Source organism: Heptranchias perlo, chromosome 23 (assembly GCF_035084215.1).
Source record: "Heptranchias perlo isolate sHepPer1 chromosome 23, sHepPer1.hap1, whole genome shotgun sequence".
Classification (NCBI taxonomy): domain Eukaryota; kingdom Metazoa; phylum Chordata; class Chondrichthyes; order Hexanchiformes; family Hexanchidae; genus Heptranchias; species Heptranchias perlo.
In genome coordinates this window covers 2,258,017-2,283,735 of record NC_090347.1, presented here as the reverse complement: position 1 = coordinate 2,283,735, position 25,719 = coordinate 2,258,017, and the positions used below count along the sequence as shown (strand labels likewise).

General features: G+C 41.0%; 1 protein-coding gene across 4 annotated transcripts in view; it reads left to right on the top strand.

Moving 5' to 3' along the window:
- Window positions 1-25,719, top strand: part of LOC137341002 (C-Jun-amino-terminal kinase-interacting protein 4-like) — a 216,932-nt gene that overhangs the window by 77,514 nt on the left and 113,699 nt on the right. For all 4 annotated transcript variants that reach the window (XM_068003814.1, XM_068003815.1, XM_068003813.1 and 1 more), the window contains one exon: window positions 2,366-2,436. In XM_068003814.1, the coding sequence (XP_067859915.1) occupies window positions 2,366-2,436 (71 nt within the window). The remainder of the gene's footprint in view (window positions 1-2,365; window positions 2,437-25,719) is intronic.

Genomic DNA, 25,719 nt, shown 5'->3' with positions numbered 1-25,719 from the left:
CATAATATGCTTAGCCAGGAAGAATTTTGGGTTGGTGGGGGGGGGGGGGGGACGGTGAGGGGGGGGGGGGGGGGGAGTGTGGATCAATTGTGTATACAAACTTCAAACTGCTAGTTACAGGTCTACAATGTTATGATTCCTGAGGCAGATCCTAACTGGAACTGGGCAAAGCAGCAATGCTGAATCCCAATCCCATGGCTGCAGAAAAGGCTAACAATAGAATAACGAGGGAGAAAAAGGCCAAGTGAAGGAGCAGAGAGAGACGAGTGTGGAGGTGGAAATCTGAGTGTTCCGTGAAACACAAAGTAGATTGCGAGTTGCTGAGGTTCAATTGTGGTATTTGCCTGACTCAAAAGTGGTTTAATGGTAGGAAGCCCATTCACTTATTGTGATGCACAGGTCCCGCCAACCTCTTAAAAAGGTTGGACACTCCTGAAATAGCCCTAAATGTGTGAAGTAATTACTATGGTTTTAATTTGGCCAATGTCCATTTTTCTTGTATTAACTTGTGATTTCTCTTTGTGCCATAAGATTCTTTGTTTGAACTTGACTGCAATTTGTTGATGTCATGGGACATTGGGTTTCATTTCCATGCTCTTTTGTAGCCCTCATTAGAGAACTGAACCTTCAGCATTGCAATTATCTACAGAACAGTAGGTTTGCAATGTGTTTAGACAATGATAGAGTCTGGTCTATGAACTAAGTAAAATCTGGGTCAGTAACTCTTGCCAGGATATTCTGTGTACTGATATTCAGAAATAAACTAAGAGTTAGGCTGGTAATACGAATGAATATGTTTTTAGTGTGGTCGAAGTACATCAAGTTTTAGGTGTGGTGTTGTAAATATAGAGCAACTTGCAGCCATAGTCACTAACCTTGAATGCTCACAGGGTGCAAGATGAAGAGAAATCTCCAGCTGCTTTCCATATAAATCTCATTGCTTAAGTGACTTCTCTTTGTACTTGCGTTATTAAGCACACTGAACAGTAATCAATTTTAGCTGACTTTGAAAAACTAGATCATAATTTTAAAATTATGTAAAACATAGTTGTGAGATTTCTGAGGCTAAATTCATTTATACTAGAAGTTCAACTAACCACCACATAGAGTTATACAGCACGGATCGAGGCCCTTCGGCCCATCGTGTCCGCGCCGGCCATCAAGCCCTGTCTACTCTAATCCCATATTCCAGCATTTGGTCCGTAGCCTTGTATGCTATGGCATTTCAAGTGCTCATCCAAATGCTTCTTGAATGTTGTGAGGGTTCCTGCCTCCACAACCCTTTCAGGCAGTGAGTTCCAGACTCCAACCACCCTCTGGGTGAAAAAGTTCTTTCTCAAATCCCCTCTAAACCTCCCGCCTTTTACCTTGAATCTATGCCCCCTTGTTATAGAACCCTCAACGAAGGGAAAAAGCTCCTTAGTATCCATCCTATCTGTGCCCCTCTTCATATTCTTCATAAAATGATATACTAAGTTTTACTATAATACAGCTGAACAGAGTGTATCTCCATTGATAGTTCCTAGTGTTTTTTTTTAAGAAAGGATTTGAGTGGCTAAAAATAATTCATCCCCCAAGTCCTGTTTAATGCTTCTTTCCAGATGATAATTCAGAACCTGTGATGTGGAGATGCCGGTGATGGACTGGGGTTGACAATTGTAAACAATTTTACAACACCAAGTTATAGTCCAACAATTTTATTTTTAATTGTGGGATTAAAAATAAAATTGTTGGACTATAACTTGGTGTTGTAAAATTGTTTACAATAATTCAGAACGTAGTGGATGTGAAGTGGCACATTTCTCCCACCAGATGGCGGTGTTCTGCACTAGCACACAGCTTACAAGCACCTCAAAGGCTGTAAACTATTGAGTCCATAAGGAGGATAAAGGGATGATAGCAGCAGTGGGTAGATTTTTGTATTTTTTTTAACAAACCCATGGCAGCTTTGGGTCTTCAACATTTGAAATTTAAACGTGACACGTAATTACTGTCGTAGTATTTTTTTTCCCCCTTCTTGCTCCCAATTGTTGTCCTCTCCGGAATGTGTTGGATCCTTGCTGGGATCTGGGCCGTGGATGTTGGCCAGCCTCTGGTAACTTGCCTAAGTGATGATGTGAAAGATTAATCACTGCCCATTATTATCTTCTGCTTTTAAAAGTAGTATAAAACAGTTTATATTTTGGCCAGTTTACCATTACAGCCAAGAATTTACAAGAAGTATAACAGTGTGATTAATTCGTTAAGTGAGTGGAGAGGGAACATTAATGTTCATTCAGTGTGTGGACTGTTGGTTCTTGACTCAGTGGTTGAATGAAGATGCAGGGTTTTGTTGCTTGCATTCTAACTTTTATTTTTTTTTCAGTTGGTAGGTTGGAGGAGCGAGAGTCGGAACTCAAGAAAGAATACAATGCACTTCATCAAAGACATACAGAGGTAAGGAGGATGTATGTAGTGTGTGGGCCCTGTTGCTTGGAATGATCTATAATTCAGTGCCTTTCAACTTTTTGGACATTTTTGATGGGAAGAAGGAACTTGCATTTATATAGCTACTTTTTTGTTCTTGGGATGTCCCAAAGCATTTCACATCCAATTAATAACTTTTGTAGTCCAGTTACAGTTTTATAGGCACATGCAGCAGCCAAAATACACACAGCAAGATCCCACAGACAGCAATGAGATGATCCGATTTTGGAGGCATAATTGAGGGTCAAATGTTGGTCCGGACACCAGGATAACACCTTTACTCGACTTTTTATCCTCCCACGGGATCTTTTACCTCCAGCCGAACAGGAGAGATGAGGGTTTGGTTTAATACCTCATCCGCAAGACTGCACTTCTGACAGTGTCGCACTTCCTGAATACTGCACTGACATGAGAGACTATTTAGGGATTTTACATCATATTACATAATGTCAAACCTGTAACTTATAATATAGCCAAATAGCAACTGTGAAAATCAAGTTTCTGTGAATGTTTAGAGTTGCTAATGGAAACCGTTGAAAATATCACCGTGTCTGGATTTTTTTTTTAATCTGTAAAGGAGGTTCTCCACTACTGGGTGAAGTTGGTGCAGGATAGAACAAATGAGATGCCTATTGACTTTCTTTCCCCTCCCCACCAAGGGTAGCAGGATGGGCTCATGCCTCCTTGTCGTACAGCAACCTAAACTGCTTGATTGAAAGTGTGATTTGGCACTTTCCTCATAGGGGCCAATTGTATGTTGGTTGGGATGAAAGGATATGCACTTGTAGTTTAAGTTGAATGAGCTGCTGGGTTTTTCTTTTCATTTCTGTTGGACTATTTTTTGCTGAATTTTTTTTTTTCTTTCCCTTTTCCTTTGCCCAGGTTTACTGTGTGTTGATCTGCAGAGGGGGCAAAAACTGCCAGGTGATCTGTTTCCAGCCTGTCCCTTCCCACATGGTCCATTAAATCCATTCCAAACACTCCCTTCAGGAGAGGTGGGAGAAAAACCAAACCCTATGCCAATTTAGGGGGGAAAAAGTCTGGGAAATTCCTCACCTTGAAAGGAACGAAAGAAAGACTTGCATTTATGTAGCACCTTTCACAACCTCGGGACGTCCCAAAGCGCTTTACAGCTGATGAAGTATTTGTGAAGCATAGTCATGGTTGTAATGTAGGAAACAGCAGCAAATTTGCTCGCAACAAGATCCCACAAACAATAATGTGATAACAACCAGATGATCTGTTTGTGATGAACTCCTTCTCTTTGAAATAGTGCCATGGGATCTTTTATGTCCACCTGAGAAGGCAGACGGGGCCTCTGTTTAACGTCTTATCCAAAAGACGGCACCTCTGACACAGCAGCACTCCCTCAGTACTGCACTGGAGTGTCAGCCTAGATTTCGTGCTCAAGTCTCTGGAGGTGCAAACTCTAGGAGACCACTTTGACTGGTGCCGCTAACAAGTGAACAACCTGCCCTCGGATTGCTCACTTTCTGTTGGTGGGGGAGGTTACCTTGCTTCTGCTCAGTATCTTCCTCTGTGTATGTATTTTTTGCTATAGGAAGAATAAATGCACAAGTCTAGATGCTATTTACTGTAAAAGCTTGTCTACAACAATGGAAGAATAAAGGAGTTAAATTTATACAGCATCTTTCATGTCTTCAGGATGTCCCAAAGTCCAATCAACTTTGAGCCAGAATTTGCTGCCAAAGTAACGGTGAGTTTAAGGGCACTCGCCGTTATTAATGTGTAAATTGTCCAGCAACTTTTGGCAAGGAAGAAATACCCCGTAAATTGCGAATTGCCACAAATTGCTGGACGATTTACGCCGCTCCACCAGCTCGCCCTCAACCATCCCCGTGGGTTTCAAGAAATTGCTGCATTTGAATGTTAGTTGCCAATTAAACTCACCTCAAAGTTAGAGCTGGTACTTAACAGCGTACGTTCCTTTTCAATGACGAGATTTACGTTCTTGCAATCCCACTCAACCCCTGCGGCCAAGAAGGGGAACAATTGAAACTGTGGCTTCTCATTCCTGCAGGTAGTAAATTGTTCTTACAGATTTTTAAAATTTAAAATTTAAATTTTTTTTCTTCTCCTTTCTGTTTTTTTTTCTCTCTCTCAATCCAATCTTTCTTTCCCTCCCTTTATTTCTCTTTCTGTACCTGATTTGACACGAATTCACCCTATTGCATTCTCCGTCGTTCCTCTGTTTCTTTCTCAATACTTAAATTTCATTGTTTAAGGAGATAGACTGCAGGTTCTGTCGTTCACCAAGGTCCCAGGTGCCCCATCGCTCTCGCACTTGCAGTGCAAAAACATTTTGAGCTGAAAGGTTACAGAAAAAGTCTAAGTAATGCGGCACACCGCAAGATGCCCCGTTCTAGGAAATTCCGGGCCAGTGTTACTGTTCGGGAGGCAAATGCCCTAATACATTTGAGCTGTGGCCTAAATGGGCTGGAATCAAAATGGGCTCTCCAGCCTAGGCAAACTAGCTTGAGTGGTGGGCACTTTTAGGATGTAACTTGGGAACCTTCAGATTGGAGGTCAGATATTTCGCCTGCTGAAGCTACAGGCCTGAGAGTTGGGGAACAGAGAAAGTGAATCTACACTAGCAGCAAAACAAGGCGTTTCAAAGTGTCTTTTATTTTTAACAGAACAGTATTGTTTGACGGTGGGGTGTGGGGGGTGGAGGTGGAGAGGCGAGGCGAGTGTTTTTAAAGAAGGACTTACAAAGCCCCAACTTGTATTGATTTGTTATTATAGTAGGTACAGCACTGGAGGAGGCCATTCGGTCTATCGTGCCTGTGCCGGCTCTTTGAAAGAGCTATCAAATTAGTCCCATTCCCCTGTTTTTTTCCCCCAGAGACCTTTAAATCTTTTCCCTTCAAGTGTTTATCCAGTTCCTTTTTGAAAGTTACTATTGAATCTGCTTTCACCGCCCTTTCAGCAGTGTATTCCAGATCATAACAACTTTTTTTTTTATTCGTTCATGGGATGTGGGCGTTGCTGGCGAGGCCAGCATTTATTGCCCATCCCTAATTACCCTTGAGAAGGTGGTGGTGAGCCGCCTTCTTGAACCGCTGCAGTCTGTGTAGTGAAGGTTCTCCCACAGTGCTGTTTGGAAAGGAGTTCCAGGGTTTTGACCCAGCGATGAAGAAGGAACGGCGATATATTTCCAAGTCGGGATGGTGTGACTTGGAGGGGAACGTGCAGGTGGTGGTGTTCCCATGTACCTGCTGCTCTTGTCCTTCTAGGTGGAAGAGGTCGCGGGTTTGGGAGGTGCTGTAGAAGAAGCCTTGGCGAGTTGCTGCAGTGCATCCTGTGGATGGTACACACTGCAGTCACTGTGCGCCGGTGGTGAAGGGAGTGAATGTTTAGGGTGGTGGATGGGGTGCCAATCAAGTGGGCTGCTTTGTCCTGGATGGTATCGAGCTTCTTGAGTGTTGGTGGAGCTGCACTCATCCAAGCAAGTGGAGAGTATTCCATCACACTCCTGACTTGTGCCTTGTAGATGGTGGAAAGGCTTTGGGGAGTCAGGAGGTGAGTCCTTGCCGCAGAATACCGAACTTCTGACCTGCACTTGTAGCCACAGTATTTATGTGGCTGGTCCAGTTAAGCTTTTGGTCAACGGTGACTTCCAGGATGTTGATGGTGGGGGATTCGGTGATGATGTGGAGATGCCGGTGATGGACTGGGGTTGACAATTGTAAACAATTTTACAACACCAAGTTATAGTCCAGCAATTTTATTTTAAATTCACAAGCTTTCGGAGGCTTCCTCCTTCCTCAGGTGAACGTTGTGGGAAAAAACGTCAAGGTCTTGCTGCATGCAGGCTCGGACTGCTTCATTATTTGAGGGGTTGCGAATGGAACTGAACACTATGCGATCATCAGCGAACATCCCCATTTCTGACCTTATGATGGAGGGAAGGTCATTGATGAAGCAGCTGAAGATGGTTGGGCCTAGGACACTGTCCTGAGGAACTCCTGCAGCAATGTCCTGGGGCTGAGATGATTGGCCTCCAACAGCCACTACCATCTTCCTTTGTGCCAGGCATGACTCCAGCCACTGGAGAGTTTTCCCTCTGATTCCCATTGACTTCAATTTTACTAGGGCTCCTTGGTGCCACTCTCGGTCAAATGCTGCCTTGATGTCAAGGGCAGTCACTCTCGCCTCACCTCTGGAATTCAGCTCTTTTGTCCATGTTTGGACCAAGGCTGTAATGAGGTCTGGAGCCAAGTGGTCCTGGCGGAATCCAAACTGAGCATCGGTGAGCAGGTTATAGGTAAGTAAGTGCCGCTTGATAGCACTGTCGATGACACCTTCCATCACTTTGCTGATGATTGAGAGTAGACTGATGGGGCGGTAATTGGCCGGATTGGATTTGTCCTGCTTTTTGTGGACAGGACATACCTGGGCAATTTTCCACGTAGTCGGGTAGATGCCAGTGTTGTAGCTGTACTGGAACTTGCTGCGTTAAACAAAAAAATGTTTCCTCATGTCACCTCTGGCTGTTTTGCCGATCAACTTAAATCTGTGCCCTCTGGTTACTGACCCTTTCACCACTGGCAACAGTTTCTACTTATTTACTCTATCAAAACCCTTCATGATTTTGAACACCTCTTGTCAAATCTCTCCTTAACCTTCTCTGTTCTAAGGAAAACAACTCCAGCTTCTCCAATCTCTCCATGTAACTGAAGTCTCTCATCCCTGGTACCATTCTATTAAATCCCTTTTGCATCCTCTCTAACGCCATGACATCCTTCCTAAAGTGCGGTGCCCAGAATTGAACACAATCCTCTAGCTGAGGCCTAACCAGTGTTTATAAGGGTTTTGCATAACTTCCTTGCTTTTGTACTGTATGCCTCGATTAATAAAGCCCAGGATAACTATATGCTTTTTTAACAGCCTTCTCAACTTATCCTGCCACCTTCAAAGACTTGTGTATGTGCACCCCTGGATATCTCTCTTCCTGCACCCCCTTTAAAATTGTACCATTTAGTTTATATTGCGTCTCCTCATACTTCCTACCAAAATGTATCACATCACACTTCTCTGCGTCTGCCATGTATCTACCCATTTCACCAGTCTGTCTGTGTCCTCCTGAAGTCTGTTACTATATCCTCCATATTGTTTAGTACATTTCTGAGTTTCGTGTCATCTGCAAACTTTGAAATTATACCCTCTATAGCCAAGTCCAAGTCATTAATATATATCAAGAAGAGCAGTGATCCTAATACTGACCCCTGGGGAACACCACTGTATACTTCCCTTCAGTCTGAAAAACAACCGTTCACCACTACTCTCTGCTTTCTGTCCCCTAGTCAATTTTGCATCCTGTCACTGTCCCTTTAATCCCATGGGCTTTAATTTTGCTAACAAGTCTATTATGTGGTACTTTTATTAATTGCCTTTTGAAAGTCCATATACACATCAACCGCACTACCCTCATCAACCGTCTCCGTTACTTCATCATAGATCTCAATCAGGTTAGTCAAACACTAACTTCCTTTAACAAATCCATGCTGACTTTCATTAATTACCTCATACTTTTCCAAGTACCATTTAATTTTGTCCCTAAATGTTTCCCCACCACCGATGTTAGGCTGACTAGCCTGTAATTGCTGGGTTTATCCCTCCTTTTTTGAACAGGGATGTAATATTAACAATCCTCCAGCACCATCCCCATATCTAAGGAGGATTGGAAGATTGTGGCCAGAGCCTCTGCAATTCCTATCCGTACTTCCCTCAGTAACCTAGGATGCATCCCATCTGGACCGGATGACTTTTCTACTTTGAGTACTGCCAATCTTATTAAGTACCCCCTCTTTTTAATCTATTTTTATCCTATCCAATATCGCTACTACCTCCTCCTTTACTGCTACAATGCATCCTCTTTAGTGAAGACGGATGAACTCCTCCTTGGAGGCCTCCCGTTGTTGAGTTACTGTTTTGCATTCCAATTTTTGATTTCAATCCACCTGGGTGAGATCCCTTTTTAAGTCACAGAAATTTGGCCTCCTCCTGTTAAGCATTTTCACATTTGATTGCTCTTTGTCCTTTTCCATAACCATTCTAAACCTAATATTATGATCACTGTTCCCCAGATGCTCCCCCTCTGAAACATGCTCCACCTGCCCCACTTCATTCACCAGCACTAGATCCAGCATTGCTTCCTTCCTCATTGGGCTGGAAACATACTGATCAAGAAAGTTTTCTTGTGTACATTTCAGGAATTCCTCCCCCTATTGCCTTTTACAGTCTATATTGGGGTAATTGATGTCCCCCATTATCACTACTCTATAGTTCTTGCATCTTTCTGTAATTTGCCTGCAAATGTTCTCCTTTATCTCCTTCCCACTATTTGGTAGCATATAGTATACACCCAGTAGCGTAATAGCTCCTCTACCGTTCCTTAATTCTAACCAAATAGATCCTCATCCTTTTCTAGTGCTGTAATGGTTTCCTCGATGAATACTGCCACTCCCTACCCCCATCTTTCCTGAATATTTTGTAGCCAGGAATATTGAGCACCCAATCCTCCCCTTTGAGCCAGGTCCCTGTTATGTGGCGACTTGAGCCTGCAGCTCAGCAACTTTATTTACTGCGCTATGTGCGTTTATGCACACGCACTCCAATCCCATTTTAGACTGCCACGCTGTTAGTTTTCTGGAGTCTGCATCTAATCTGCATATAAAAGCTGCCATATGTCAGTGGAGTGGGTGATGTCGGTCTTCCAACAGGTTGCCCCTAACAATACCCCTACATTAATTTTGCATTTAAATTCTTTGTAAAATGAATCCTTTTGCAGTAATTTTATTTTGTCTTCCATCTTTATTGTTAAGCTTATTGTGCTTGTCCTTATGGTTCTTTAGTTGTATGGTCTGATCCTCAAATATGCGTCATCTGAAATTTAATGTTTGTTGTGTTTAATTCGACTGTACATCCCTGTACAAAGTCTAGCACTGACACCTCAAGAGGTTTGCATGTCAAACTATATGATGTAAAATGAAGAGACACTGTTGTGAATGTGACCTGGAATCTAAGGTTACGTAATGTGCTGAAATAAGTTTGACAGTTCTATGTGGTATTTTGTATCCTTGTGTCAACTAGCAAGTCAAATTCCAAGTGAATGAAGAGTTTTAATTTATAAATACACTGAAGTAATGTACACTATTTAAAAAGGGGCCTAACGTTTATGTCCAAGTAAAATTTGTGGTGCTTACAAGTGTCTGCTTGTATCAGTTTTTCTGAGTGAAACTGGTTTTTAACCCATTATGTACCGTGACAGAGTTAAAGAATCCAGTACCACGCCAAACATCTCATATTTGGTTTTGAAAAAACAAAAGCACAATGAAAGGTTCAGAAATGTGTTTTGCAGTGATCTCATTTAGGTGCGATAGTAAAGCTGGCTTTTTGGAAATAAAGCTAGCAGCATTCCTTGTCTTCTACAGTGCCTGACAAGCTCACACGAGTAGTTATTATTTTGCTAGTTGGTGCTGCAGTGCACCAGAGAGGAGTGTTGCATGCTCAGTAGGCTATTATGTGCCTTAACTGGTGAAATTTGTAAAAAGCAAAATTGGAGTGAGAGTTTGGAGGAGCAGTGGAATGAAGAAAGAACAGACTAAATTAATAATACCTGTAAGTGAGAATGAGCTGGCTTGCAGAGCAGCAAAAAGGAAAGTGAGCAAGGGAGAGCAGATATCAGAGCATCACCTACAACACTAATGCATTAAACGGCCAGAAATCCACACCGTTTTAGTTTTTTTTTTAAAAAGAGTCGAAGGGGAAGGAAAGTCCACCAGGTGTACTTTTTGTTCCTGGTACTCCCCTCCTCATATTGGAAAGCAGTACTCTTGAAAGAGTTGAACGTGTTTTTAAAATGTTAATTTTCTTGCAGATGTTGAGACTATTGAGTCCTGCCAGGCTGCTCAGTGAAGTTGGTTGTAGGGAGTGCTTTGGAGAGGTTCTATTGCATTGGGGGTGGCAACTTCAAATTGGAGCAGCCCTGGGAAATCACCGGAACTGGCTAGAAAATCTGCATTCCGTGATCTTTATGGTGCACGCTCAAGAAATGGGAACTTGAGAACCATTAACTTTTCAGTTCCTTTTTTTATAGTTAGAACTGGGGGAACAAAAGTAATCCACTAAGTGTATTTAATGAAACATAGTTTAGTTATATTTAATGTAGCTGAAAAATTGCATGGTAAACTGAGTATATTTTAATTCCCAGTGTAAATTTAGATTTTTGCTCCCCAGCTTGGCTCAGTGGTAGGTAGCAGGCGCCTATTTGTCAGAAGGTCGTAAGTTCAATCCCCAAACCAGAGATTTGAGCACATAACTAGGCTGACACTCCAGCGTAGTACTGAGGGAGTGCAGCACTGTCGGAGGTGCCATCTTTCGGATGAGACATTAAACCTCTCAGGTGGACGAAAAAGATCCCATGACACTATTTGAAGAAGAGAAGGGGAGTTCTCCCTGGTGGCCTGGCCAATATTTATCCCTCAACCAACACCTAAAAACAGATTATCTGGTCATTATCTCATTGCTGTTTGTGGGACCTTGCTGTGTGCAAATTGGCCGCCGCTTTTCCTTGACTGACTGCACTTCAAAATTACTTAATTGGCAAGTCTTTCTTCACAGCATAGTTGCTAAGTCACAAAATGCGTCAACTTTTAAACAAGTAGATGTGTACGGTCTCTTGAGTCTTTGTTCTATGATGCTTAGAGAATTGAGTCTCATTCTTCCAGCTGTTACTTCTGATTTGGAGAAGCATCCCTGCAATTTCTAATGTATGACGCTGTCACAATGCGTACAGTCCTTCACATGTTACTTGCTATACTCATACCTTCTAGTGGCAGAAACCAAGAGCTGCAGCATTTCAATGCCAAACAGACTGGTAAACGTCCTTTCTGATTCTAACAGTAAGACTAAAAATAATTGAAGTGTAGTGTGACTGTATTCCAAAATAATTTCAGCAACTTCTGAGTCTGAGTTTTTAAAATTTTGTTACAAGAATTTTACATTGCAGCAGGAATAAGTTGAAATATTTAAATATGTATGTATGATCAGAATGGATTGGAACATACAAGTGTATTTTGGCATCATGCTGCCTATAATTCTTAAGAATTATATTATTTACATTATGAAGGGGTTTGATAGGGTAGACGTAGAGAAGCTGTTTCCACTCATCGGGGGGGTGGGGGGGGGTTCCAAAACTTGGTCATAAATACAAGTTAGTCATTAATAAATCCAATAGGGAATTCAGGAGGAACCTCTTTACCCAGAGAATGGTGAGAATGTGGAACTCGTTACCACATGGAGTAGTTGAGGCGAATAGCACAGATGCATTTAAAGGGAAACTAGATAAACACGAGGGAGCAAGGAATAGAAGGATGTGCTGGTAGGGTGAGATGAAGTAGAGTGGGAGGAGGTTTCTGTGCTGTAATTTCTATGCATGAATTTATTTCCCCTCTCCTCTCTTCCTCCCCTTCCACCCGCAACAAAACAAAGATGTTATGGCCTAGGGCTTTTATTACAAGTGAAATTAATTTTGTATTCTAATTCTAAGCTGCGCAACGAACAGTACCGTTTGCAGGAGTGAGACTGCATTAAGGGGTACAACATCTTTAAAAGCTCAGTGCAAACAGGAATTTGTAAAGAAGAAGTTGTGGCAGTTTTAAGGCCCTACGGAACAGCTGACTTAGCATTAATGTGTGACAATAGATAAATTATGTTTTAAAATTGTTTCTTTTAATAATCTTGCCTTTTTTAAACAAAAAATTAATTCTGATTAGGAATTTGATGTGAAATTAAGAAGATACAGCTTTAGCATAAGAGGGCCGTAGAAATGTAATAAACTTTTTTTTTCTCAACCAGGAAAGTTGAGGTGAACAGATCTTAATATTTGTTTTGTGAGAAGTTTGAACTGAGAGATTGGAATCTTTGTGGCTGAAGTTGTATCTGCCATAGAAACTTTTAATAGCTACTTGTGATCTGCAATTCACTTGGGTAAAGCAGCCAGTGTTAGAATAGACTGTTCCTAAAACAGTGTATTGCACTGCTGTACATACCTCTCCACCTCCCCAGTCTGAAACTTGGAACAAGAACCTCTGAAATGGCACATAGTGAGGAACATTATGTAAAAAGCTTATCGCATTTACTGATCAAAACACTTTTTCCTATTGCATTTATGAATTCCTCATCTTTCTGGTATATTAGCAGACCTATACATTTGTGTGTCTCCATCCTTGACAGCTCCACTGCAGTGCAGAAATTCAGTGCCACTGCTATTGCAAGAGGAGGGAGTAGAATTCAAATATCTTTGGTAGTGCTGTTACATATTTTTAATTCCTCACATCTTTGCAGTAAGGTTTTAGTTGCATTGTGACGGAAATAGAATATTGCCTTTAATTACAGAATAACAACAAAGAAGGAGGCCATTTTACCCATCGTGCTTATGACTGCTCTAGCCCCACTTCCCTACCCTTTCCCCATAGCCCTGCAAATGTTTCCCCTTCAAGTATTTTCCAATTCCCTTTTGAAAGATATTATTGAATCTGCTTCCACCACCCTTTCAGGCAGCGCATTCTAGATCATAACAACGCGCTGTGTTTAAAAAAAAATAATTCTTCTCATCTCCCCTCTGTTTCTTTTGCCAATTACCTTAAATGTGTGTCCTCTGGTTGCTGACCTGTCTCCAATGTATTATTCTTGGCAATTCATCATAAATGGAGGTGGCATTATTAAATTGTACTAGAGTTGTTAAATTACAGCATAGTTATATAGAAGTATACAGTATTCTTTGCTGTTCCCTGTGTTTTACTTTAATTGATTTTTATCTTGGCAGTCCAGGTCATGCTTTAAATAGAATACTTAATGTTTTCCACATCTTTCCTTCATGTAATTGCATGATGGAAAATTAATTTGAATTATTTGTAAAACTGATGTGTTGGAAAATGTAGTCATTTATATAAATGCTTGAACAAGCCAATCTGCTACAATGATCTATCACCATTCATAGATGCAACTTAATCAGTTACAACAGATAATAAAAGTTGTTCCATGATTTGTACATTATAAATTTCTAATTGTGAAAGGTAGCTTTCCCTGCTCTGCTATTTATTCCATTCTCTGCCATTCTTTGCTCTGATCTAAAGCATAGGAAGTATCCTGATATCTGGCAGCAATATATGTCCACTAGGAAAGGCAGAGCTGGTCTGAGGTCACCAATGATGTGGAGATGCCGGTGATGGACTGGGGTTGACAATTGTAAACAATTTTACAACACCAAGTTATAGTCCAGCAATTTTATTTTAAATTCACAAGCTTTCGGAGGCTTCCTCCTTCCTCAGGTAAATCATTTACCTGAGGCTTCCTCCTTCCTCAGGTAAATGATTTACCCCCCACACCCTCCCCAGACCAGGGATACACTGCCCCTGCCTGAAATCGACAAACTCATCACAAGCAGGGATTGAAACTGGAAGTTCACTAGCCGATACAACTCAGCACTACACCACTTGCAGCATTTAACCCATGAACCAGAGATGTTGTCGCAGGTAGTTGCTATCAGAGGAACGGCAATCTTTTTGTTCCCACAGTTCCCTGTGACATTTGCACGGTTTTCTAGGTGTCATTATATTATGGGGACTGCATCATAAATGATTTACCGGGGGTAAATCATTTACCTGAGGAAGGAGGAAGCCTCAGGAAACATTTACCTGAGGAAGGAGGAAGCCTCCGAAAGCTTGTGAATTTAAAATAAAATTGCTGGACTATAACTTGGTGTTGTAAAATTGTTTACAATTGTCACCAATGAGAACAAGGTAGGATAGGACCATGAATTGCATATGTGAATGGTACAATGGTTATTGGGGGTTGTAATTTGCCACTGGTATTTTTTTTAGAATCTTTTCCATTGCAACTTCTGTCTGAAATGTGAGAGTTTTCCAAACCTCGGTGAGCTGGCTTTTTTTTGTTGTTTTGAATGCTCGAAAGGTATGGTACTGCAGTCCCTTGCTCTGTCACTAGAGGATGCTCTAATATTTGCATAATATCATTGCTCCGTATGCAATAAAATAAGTATTCCATCAATGCAATAAATGAGTTCCATCACTTCTCCACACAATCTTTGTAGGTAGAACCATTTATGATGCAGTCCCCATAATATAATGACACCTAGAAAACCGTGCAAATGTCACAGGGAACTGTGGGAACAAAAAGATTGCCGTTCCTCTGATAGCAACTACCTGCGACAACATCTCTGGTTCATGGGTTAAATGCTGCAAGTGGTGTAGTGCTGAGTTGTATCGGCTAGTGAACTTCCAGTTTCAATCCCTGCTTGTGATGAGTTTGTCGATTTCAGGCAGGGGCAGTGTATCCCTGGTCTGGGGAGGGTGTGGGGGGTAAATCATCCAGTATTCCTAATTCTGGTTGTTATCCGTTGACTCTGCTTGGAAATGTGCCTGTGTTGACGTTGTGCAGCATTAGGCTGAGCTGCAAAAGACCACGTGTCCAAATTGCTCTCCAACACATGTTGAGGGCCGAGTAGGAAATTGGCACTTTGGCAGGGTATTGGGTGGATGCTGGGGTTCGCAGAGATACTGTAACACAAATCCCTGCCTTCAAGAGAAATGTGAGGCGGGGGAAGTCAGTGCAAGGGGAAACAAATTATATTGATAACCAATTGGACTTGCAATTTTCTATTCATCTGGGGCGCCTCTTTCCGAACCATTTTGCACCACCCCAAAAGAAAAAGTACTCTGCCCTGTAGAATTTCTGGCCCCTGGAACTTTTAACCAGCTTTTTAAGCAACTAAGTATCTTCAATTACCCAAGCACGAAATATTCCCTGCTGCCCACCTATTGAAGATTAACAAAAATATAACTTAAGGTGAGGACCAGTTAATAACTGTACCTAAAACTAGGGGTGGAACTTTCAGCTTCAGCGGCATCGTGAGATGGGCAGTGGTGGATTGGCCCCTGTTATACACCTGCCTCGTTGAAGTCAACGGATAGGAAAATCTGGCAGGATGTGTAACTAGCGGCAGATCTGCTCCCGGCCATTTTATGCCCTTGCCAAAGTTGAAAGTTCCACCCTAGACTTAGTCTCAGTGTATAATCAGTATATTAATGGTATCCTCTCCTGTTTTATAGCATGGATTCCCTCTCACGGAAAGGAGTTTGGTAAATTGCTCGCTTGACTGCTCATTCAAAAAAAATGCAACAAATTTTTCAGAAACTAGCTGGATTGTGACTGTAGAACACAGTAGATTGGTAGTGGATCTGTTCTGATTTTGGTGGAATGTAATTAAATCCAGGGATTATTTTTTGGTACAATCCCCAAAAAGTTCTAGTGATATTACAAATTTTCTTGCCCTTGGTGATTTTTAAAAAATTACACTGTAGAGTACTGTTTACAGTGAGTGCCAAACATTCAATGATGGTGAAAGGGAACTGTGTGAACTTGACTGCTGTTTCCAGAGTATCTGGGAGCCAAAGAATTTTGGTCATGAAGTGCTGTGATAGGCTTCCTCAGAATTTGGGACTGGAGTTTGTACAAGATGCAGACTTGATGGATGTCAGAAGCAAATTGCTGCAGTTCTGTATTAAAGCGCCCTGCTCTTGGAGGATCACTGATTTGCCCCATGTACGAATACCAAGTGTCTGAACTTCAGATGAATCTATGGTTAGTGGAAACTGGTTTTTACCCTGCTGTTCTTTGCTGTAACTTTCTGAAGCTTTGTTCCATTTTTTTTTTCATCTTTGGTCCTCAGTTGTTAGCCGATGCCTTTTCTGTGTCTTAAGAAGCAACTTGTTCCCTCATGATTTTACATACATATGCGTGCGCACACACATACACACACCACTCACTTTTTAAAATATTATTCACACACACACACAACTCACTTTTTAAAATATTACTTACACACACACACACACACACACACACACACACACCACTCACTTTTAAAAATATTATACACACACACACACACACCACTCACTTTTAAAAATATTATACACACACACACACCACTCACTTTTAAAAATATTATACACACACACACACCACTCACTTTTAAAAATATTATACACACACACACCACTCACTTTTTAAAATATTATACACACACACACCACTCACTTTTAAAAATATTATACACACACACCACTCACTTTTTAAAATATTATACACACACACACCACTCACTTTTTAAAATATTATACACACACACACCACTCACTTTTTAAAATATTATACACACACACACCACTCACTTTTTAAAATATTATACACACACACACCACTCACTTTTAAAAATATTATACACACACACACCACTCACTTTTAAAAATATTATACACACACACACCACTCACTTTTAAAAATATTATACACACACACACCACTCACTTTTTAAAATATTATACACACACTCACCACTCACTTTTTAAAATATTATACACACACACACCACTCACTTTTTAAAATATTATACACACACACACCACTCACTTTTTAAAATATTATACACACACACACCACTCACTTTTTAAAATATTATACACACACACACCACTCACTTTTTAAAATATTATACACACACACACCACTCACTTTTTAAAATATTATACACACACACACCACTCACTTTTTAAAATATTATACACACACACACCACTCACTTTTTAAAATATTATACACACACACCACTCACTTTTTAAAATATTATACACACACACACCACTCACTTTTTAAAATATTATACACACACACACCACTCACTTTTTAAAATATTATACACACACACACCACTCACTTTTTAAAATATTATACACACACACACCACTCACTTTTTAAAATATTATACACACACACACCACTCACTTTTTAAAATATTATACACACACACACCACTCACTTTTTAAAATATTATACACACACACACCACTCACTTTTTAAAATATTATACACACACACACCACTCACTTTTTAAAATATTATACACACACACACCACTCACTTTTTAAAATATTATACACACACACACCACTCACTTTTAAAAATATTATACACACACACACACACACACACACACACACACACACACACCTCACTTTTTAAAATATTATTCACACACACCTCACTTTTTAAAATATTATTCACACACACCTCACTTTTTAAAATATTATTCACACACACCTCACTTTTTAAAATATTATATACACACACACCACTCAATTTTAAAATATCATTCACACACACACATACCTCACTTTTTAAAATATTATTCACACACACACATACCTCACTTTTTAAAATATTATTCACACACACACACCACTCAATTTTAAAATATCATTCGCACGCACGCACGCACGCACACACACACACACCTCAATTTTTAAAATATTATTCACACGTGCGCACACACCACTCATTTTTTAAAATATTATTCACATGCGCGCACACACACACCACTCACTTTTTAAAATATTATTCACACACACACCACTCACTTTTTAAAATATTCACACACACACCACTCACTTTTTAAAATATTATTCTCACACACACACATTATATTTTTTATATATATATATATGTGTGTGTGTAGGCAATAGAAGAGACTCAGGCATAGACTGTATACCCACCCTGCATCCAAGAATTGCACATGACCAGGAGAGGAGAAATTGTATTTAAAACTTAATTTGTGGGGCTTGGGATTTAGAGTTAATCAGCATAACCTGATTTGTAGAGCCATCTGTATTTTAAATGTGCATGCCTTAGTTAAGTGAATGTAATCTGCTGCCCAGTTCACAAGCAGATCACTGTGAACAAAGACTTCCATCTCTGGAAGGAAGCAAGAGATTAAGCGTCACACCACCTTCAAATTCCATCACAACAGTAGGAAGGAGAATTGGGTCATCCAGTTTTAAATTGATTACATGTGGCAGAGCAACTATCTTGGAAATGTAAGATATTGGTAGGAAAGATTCTGTCATAACAATTACCTCTACATGAAGGCTATGAGGGACGCAAATGAATCATGCTATTGAATAAAGTTTGAGTATTGAAGTGGAAACTAGTAAATATAGCAAGATATATCTCTCTATCTATATCTATCTCTGTCTATTTATGTCTATCTATGTCTATCTCTCTTGCAATAAAGCATTCCCCCTCTAATGCTAGCTAAGTTGCCCACTCCCTCCTCAAAACCACACCGGATCCAAGGTCTCGAGGCGTCTTTGGTTAGGAGGATAGATGTTGTCAGGCCACCCCTACTGCTGCTTGTTTTGTTGACCAGGAAGCATCCCTGAATGGTGTTGGAAGAGGTTCTTCCCTGATTTGCTATACTAGCCCCCCCCCCCCCAGGCCTGAGTGCACATCAGTTGACATTGTGTTTTCAACTTGGGGCTTCTAAGAAATTGGTATAAAGAAACAGCTTATACCACCTGGCCTTGATGAGAGGCTGCATTCATGTAAAATCTGAACATAGTTTCTTACTGAAGCCTTTTGTCCTCCTGTCTTTCTGATGTGCAGTATTTGAATGTGAACGTGGGATAATAGAACCATAGAAAAGATACAGCACAGAAGGGGGTCATTCGGCCCATCATGTCCGCGCCGGCTTGAAGAACAACCAGGTGCCCATTCTAATCCCACCTTCTAGCACCCGGTCCGTAGCCCTGCAGCTTACAGCACTTCAGGTGCAGGTCCAGGTATTTTTTAAAAGAGTTGAGGGTCCCTGCCTCTACCACCAATTCGGGCAGCGAATTCCATACACCCACCACCCTCTGGGTAAAAAAAGTTTTTCCTCATGTCCCCTCTAATCCTTCCGCCAATCAGCTTAAATCTGTGTCCTCTAGTTCCTGAACTCTCCGCTAGGGGAAACAGGTACTTCCTGTCTACTCTATCTGGGCCCCTCATAATTTTGTACACCTCAATCAAGTCTCCCCTCAGCCTCCTCTGCTCCAAGGAAAACAACCCCAGCCTATCCAATCTCTCCTCGTAGCTGCAATTTTCATGCCCTGGCAACATTCTTGTAAATTTTTGCACTCTCTCCAGAGCAATTACATCTTTCCTGTAATGTGGTGACCAGAACTGCGCACAATACTCCAGCTGTGCCTTACCAGCGTTTTATACAGTTCCATCATTACATCCCTGCTTTTGTGTTCTATACCTCTGCTAATAACGGAGAGCTTTCCGTATGCCTTCGTCACAACCTTATCTACCTGTACTGCCACCTTCAGGGACCTGTGCACATACACTCCAAGGTCTCTCACTTCCTCTACCTCTCTCAATATATTCCCGTTTACTGCGTATTCCCTTCTACTATTTTCCCTCCCTAAGTGCATTACCTCAAACTTCTCCGGGTTGAACTCCATTTGCCACTTTTCCGCCCACTCCACAAACCCATTGATGATATCTTGGATTCTACAGCTATCCTCTTCACTATCAATTACACGATGTGGGTTGAAAACTTTGTGATATCAGGCTGCAGTTTTTCTCAAACTTTTGCTACTGTGAATTCTCTTCCACCTCCACCACCACCCCCCACCCCCCCCAAAAAAAATCTGGGAAACTTTGAAAAGGTTTTAAAAAAATATGTTTAAGACCAATCAGTTGGCATTCCCCCAACTTCCCTAGCAATTGTAGTCTTCACTCTGAGCGTTCCTTTTTTTTAAATGCAGTATTCTCTGATGTATTCTATCTGAGTTTAGGGCATTAGAGCTTTTGGTTGTTCGAGTTCCTTAATCATAATTGATATGCTAATCTCTCTGTTAAATTTTGTGAAGTATCCCTGACAACATGGTCACAGCCTCAAGAATATTTTGGTAATTGTCTGTTGTGAATACTGATGAGAGGAATTGATGTAAAAGGTCACGGATACCATCCTCCTCTTCCACCAGTATGATCTCCTCCCCGTAAGGGGTCCCGCACATGCTGTAATGCTTTCACTGCTGTTAATCCATCCAAAGAATCTCCTTTCTCTGGTGCCCAATTACTATAGTTAGCTAAAGGGTAGATTACGGCTTAAGGTGTGTGAGTGTGTGTGTGTTTGTGTATACACATTCTTTCTCTCCACCTTTTCCCAGGCCACCTGCTATCCATAGCTGGGAGGGTGGGAAACTGCTTCTAGGGCTGTCAAGCTATCTTAAAACTAATACTGAAATTAACTTGCAAGAAAGTGATCAGATTGCAAATCTGCTTCAGTGACCAGATTTTTGCATTGTAGATTTGTACACCATCCCAAGCTGCTTCTCATCACTATATGAGTAATGCCTGGAATTTATCAATCTGATGTTGCTTATTTCAGCCATACACTAAAATTACATAGAACATATAAATTGCTCTGCAGTTAGTGTCCATTATTAGGAGAACTGCAGTTACGTATGGCTTGTTCTCGCCTAAGTGAAGCAAGAAAATTTTTAACACTTGGTCTAATGTTGCTGAAAAGGACAATTTTGATAGTGTATTTATACCACAAAAAAACTTGGCCAAGGTGATTACTGTGCAGTTTTTGTTTGTAAGGTAAATAGATTCTCCTAGTTCCTGATTCATACCCTGGCCAGTGAAATTCTCTGAATACTTCTAGAATTTCTTTTTTGGAAAGTAATTGTTTTTCACATGCCCCTGGTAGCTCCTTTGGTAAAGCCATTGTTTAAATGAACTGTACAGATCAGTCGGGTTCAATTCGTAATCTGTATGAGTTAGCTGATCCTAGCAAGGGTCTACATTTGACTTCAGTGCCTTAAGAACATAAACAGAAGCAGGAGTAGACCATACGGCCCCTCAAGCTTGCTCCTCCATTCAATAGGATCATGACTGATCTTTGACCTCAACTCCACTTTCCTGCCCAATTCCCATATCCCTTGATTCTCCTAGAGGCTCCAAGGCTATTGATCTCAGCCTTGAATATACTCAATGACTCAGCATCCACAGTCCACTGGGGTAGAGAATTCCAAAGATTCACAACCCTCTGAGCAAAGAAATTTCTCCTCATCTCAGTCTTAAATGGCCGACCCTTTATCGTGAGAGTACGTCCCCTAGTTCTAGACTCTCCAACCAGGGATAACATTCTCGCAGCATCTACCCTGTCAAGCCCTCTTAGAATCTTATATGTTTCAATGAGATCACCTCTCATTCTTCTAAACTCCAGAGAATATAGGCCCATTCTACTCGATCTCTCCTCACAGGACAACCCTCTCATCCCAGGAATTAATCTAGTGAACCTTCGTTGCACCGCCTCTAAGGCAAGTATATCCTTCCTTAGATAAGGAGACCAAAACTGTACACAGCACTCCAGTTGTGGTCTCATCAAAACCCTGTATAATTGTAATAAGACCTCCTTACTCTTGTACTCCAACCCCTTTGCAATAAAAACCAACATGCCATTTGCTTTCCTAATTGCTTGCTGTACCTGCGTGTTAACTTACTGTTTCTTGTATGAGGACACCCAAATCTCTCTGAACACTAACATTTAATAGTTTCTCATTATTGAAAAAATATTCTGTTTTTCTATTCTTCCTATCAAAGTGAATAATCTCACATTTCCCCACATTATACTCCATCTGCCACCTTCTTGCCTACTCACTTAACCTGTCTATATTCCTTTGCAGACTCTTTGTGTCCTCCTCACAGCTTACTTTCCCACCTAACTTTGTATCGTCAGCAAACTTGGATACATTAGCCTTGGCTAAGAAATAGAAAATCAATGAGACGTGGTTTCCTGATCGCTATCCTGTGACCCCAGTCAGGTGAGGACAGGATTGGGTTCCCTGCAAGCATCCACTGTTGAGGCTCACACATAAAGAGTGGCCACTTGGACAGGAACTATACTCCAGCAAAACTCTGTGCCTTAAGAAGTGGGTGGTAGGAGGAGGGTGGAATTGGCCAAAAAAAGAAGGCTTAATGATAACTCATGATTCAAATACCTATAACCATTACAAATCTATTGGCCTCTCCCTCAAAGATTTGAGTTCTGATAGATAAGTGTCATCTAATAGACTAATCAGTCTGCAGAAAGTGATCGATTGACCAGTTTGTGTGAGGTGAAGGCCCATAAAATTGTCAAGTCAGTAATAAATAACCACATAGCTCTACAAACATTGCTGTGGGAAATGAGCAATCCTGCATGCTTGATAAACAGTGCAGCTTTTCAAATCATCTAAATAGTACACTACCGTGTTCAAATCTTTAGCCTGAAAATGAATAAAAGAATTCTCAAAACTCTTTAAAAACAATGAATCTTTGAATTCAACTGGAGCCGCAATGCACTGAGGAAAAATAAGCTGAGCAACCTGAATGAGTTGAGCTGCAGCTAAATTCCCAACGTAAATAGTTGTTGAAACACCTCTGAAGCCCTGTGGCGGTTTTCTCTTTTTTAACATTCTCGAGAGGCGGACCAACGGCTCCCACCATTTCCGGGCATACTGGTACCAACTGCCCTCGAACCATTAGAAAAGAACAAGCTGCCTTTATAAGGACAGTCTGTTGGAAGCCTTTATAACGACAGAGTGTTTTTTTTTATTGGCCTGCTAAGCCCCCACTTCTGCCAGGCAGAGACAGGACAGTGTCAAGCTGTCTAGCTGTATGCTGGGCGGTGAGCATTGAGGCTGTGTGTAGGCCTGCAAGCAGCTGTCCATGGTTTTTTTTTGGGGGGGAGGACATCTATTTCAAAGGGCATAGAGAGAAAGATTGTTTATCTTTTTATTTGAATTTTTTTTTGTCCAGAGCCATCACCATCTACTTCTCCATTCCAGGCATACAAGCTTTCTCTCTTTTCCATCTGTCCCTTGCTCCCCCCCTATCCTTCAAAACATTTCTTGGCTCTTTTTTCCGATGAGAGGCAAACTGCAAGAATCCTGTGTCATTCTTAACTCAATCAAATCATGTTTAAAAGAGGGGATTCATTTCCTCTTCTGGAGGTGGTAACTCTTGCTGGGGTATAGTTCTACAGGTGCCAGCTGTCCCCTGGTACCTCAGCCAGGTGGCATTCCTCCACATGTGAACTTCGACGTTGAGTATCTGCAGGCTATTTAACCACGGGATCTTCGCAACTGATCCTGTCATCACCCAATATCTATAGGCTATAGGCTGGTAGCTTCCAGCAGAGGTCACTGAATAGTGATCAGACCTGGAGCTCTGTAGTTTTCTGTTCCCTCGTGAACCCAGGAGCACTGAGGACAATTGTAGAGCCCTCACCAATGGCCAAACTTAAATTAAGTAGCTCATCACAGATCAGCAATAGAACACAGGAATCTTACTAATCTGCATAGTTCATTAAATGCAATATGGTGCATTGATTTACTTACCTTGCTTTGTGTAAAGCAAAAGTTTGCCACAGAAGTTTATAGCACCAAAGGAGGCTTTTCGGTCCATCGTGCCTGTGTTTGCTCTTTGGCGCAGTGCAAAACTAATCTCACTATCCTGCTGTCTCCCCGTAGCCCTGTATCCTCCCCTGCTTCAAATATTTTTAAGTTGATGACTTCCCAGCCAGAGGATGTACTCTGTCCCTATTCATTCTATTAAAATCCTTAATTTTAAAAACCTCTATTAAATCTCCCCTTAACCTTCTCTGCTCCAGTCTTTCCTCACAGCTATAGTTTCCCATCCATGGTATCTCACTGCTGAGTCTATACTGTACGGTTTCTATGGTTTTAAAGTTGTTTCTGTAATGGCGTATTCAACACAGTACACATTACTTCAGCTGTGATCTAAATATTGCCTTGTACAGATTTATCATTACTTCTTTACCCTAATACTCTGTTTATAAAACCCAAAATGTTACGGCCTTTTTTATGGCTTTGCCTAACTGCGCATGTACTTTCAGGGAATTATGTACAGTATTTGAATCCCGTGGTCTTTCTTTTCATTGACTGTATACTCCCATTCCTTGTTTTTCCTTCCAAAATATCTTGCTGCATGTTTGTAAGCATTAAATTTGTTCGCTACCCGTCCATCCATCTGAATTCTTTTATAGTTTTCCTAAGCTATTTGCCAAGCCCTGTACATTGGATACTGTGCTCCCTCTGCCCAAGTTCGAATCATCTGTATCAACTGAGAAGAAATGTATACACGTCCAAACTTTCTTCAGTCTGAATAACACCCATTAACCCTAAAAGTTTTATTTTCTCTCCATCAACTAACTTGCTCCATTTCGTCTTATGCCTGAATTTTTATAACAAGCTTCCTATGACACAGCTTATTAAATGCCTTCTGAAAATCCACATACCCATCCACTGCATTCAGTTTATCCTTCAGTTATCGCTTTCAGAAACTATTAAATTTGTCAAATATAACTTGATATAAACAGTTTGCCTTTAAATCCAAACATTATGCTGCTGCAGAATTTGTTGGGTATAATTGGTTTTCTTATCATTTGGCATTGTTACAAAAAATGTCCTTTTGAAATGGAAAGCAGCAGAATGCTCGTCTGCCTCCATCAGGCCCACCAAATAGTGGAGGGGAAAGCTGCAGGATCAACCAGGGTGACACCCTCTATTATGTATGAACATCAACTTCAGCCAGTCAGTTCCAAATATAATGATTCAGGGGATGACATCAGCTAGGAATATTCCCTTCAGTGAACATGTTGCAGAGCACCATTCTCATTGCTAGCCTTATAGGGACTGATCACGACACAGCTTTAGTGTTTTTTCAAGTTTCTGCGGATTAGCTAATCTCTGGTGGGTGGAGTAGGGAAAATGGCAGCACCGAGTGAGTTCCCCCAGTCTGACATCATCCAGCATATCTGCTCTGTAACAGTTGTCTTTACAGATGTAAATGAGGATTTCGACCAGGAAGGTGTTTTGAGAATAGATTTGACACGTAAGGATTTTGGTTGTAAATTTGGGCTTTTGGTGCTGTGCTCAATGAAGAGGGAGTTTTTCCTTCCTGATCCACTTTAGAAATATTATGAAGAATTATCATTTAACTTGAAGCATTGGTCTGCCGTGTGTGGTGGAAGCATCATTTAGTTGGTGAATCCTGATGATGTTGGGGTACTCATTAGATGCACTCAATTGTGATGGTATAAGAGAGCTGAGTTAATACCAGTTGATCAGAAAATGAAGGTGGGGCTGTTATAACTGTGTTGGTGTCATTCCTTTGTACCACTAGGCTCTAATACCTCTAAACCATTGGCAGGATATCAGCACACTGTTCAAACTAAACAAATCTTCATTTCTTTTAACCAGTTGACTTTTTTTTTAAAAAAGGGACCACGGTGACAGTTCCTCAGCTTTT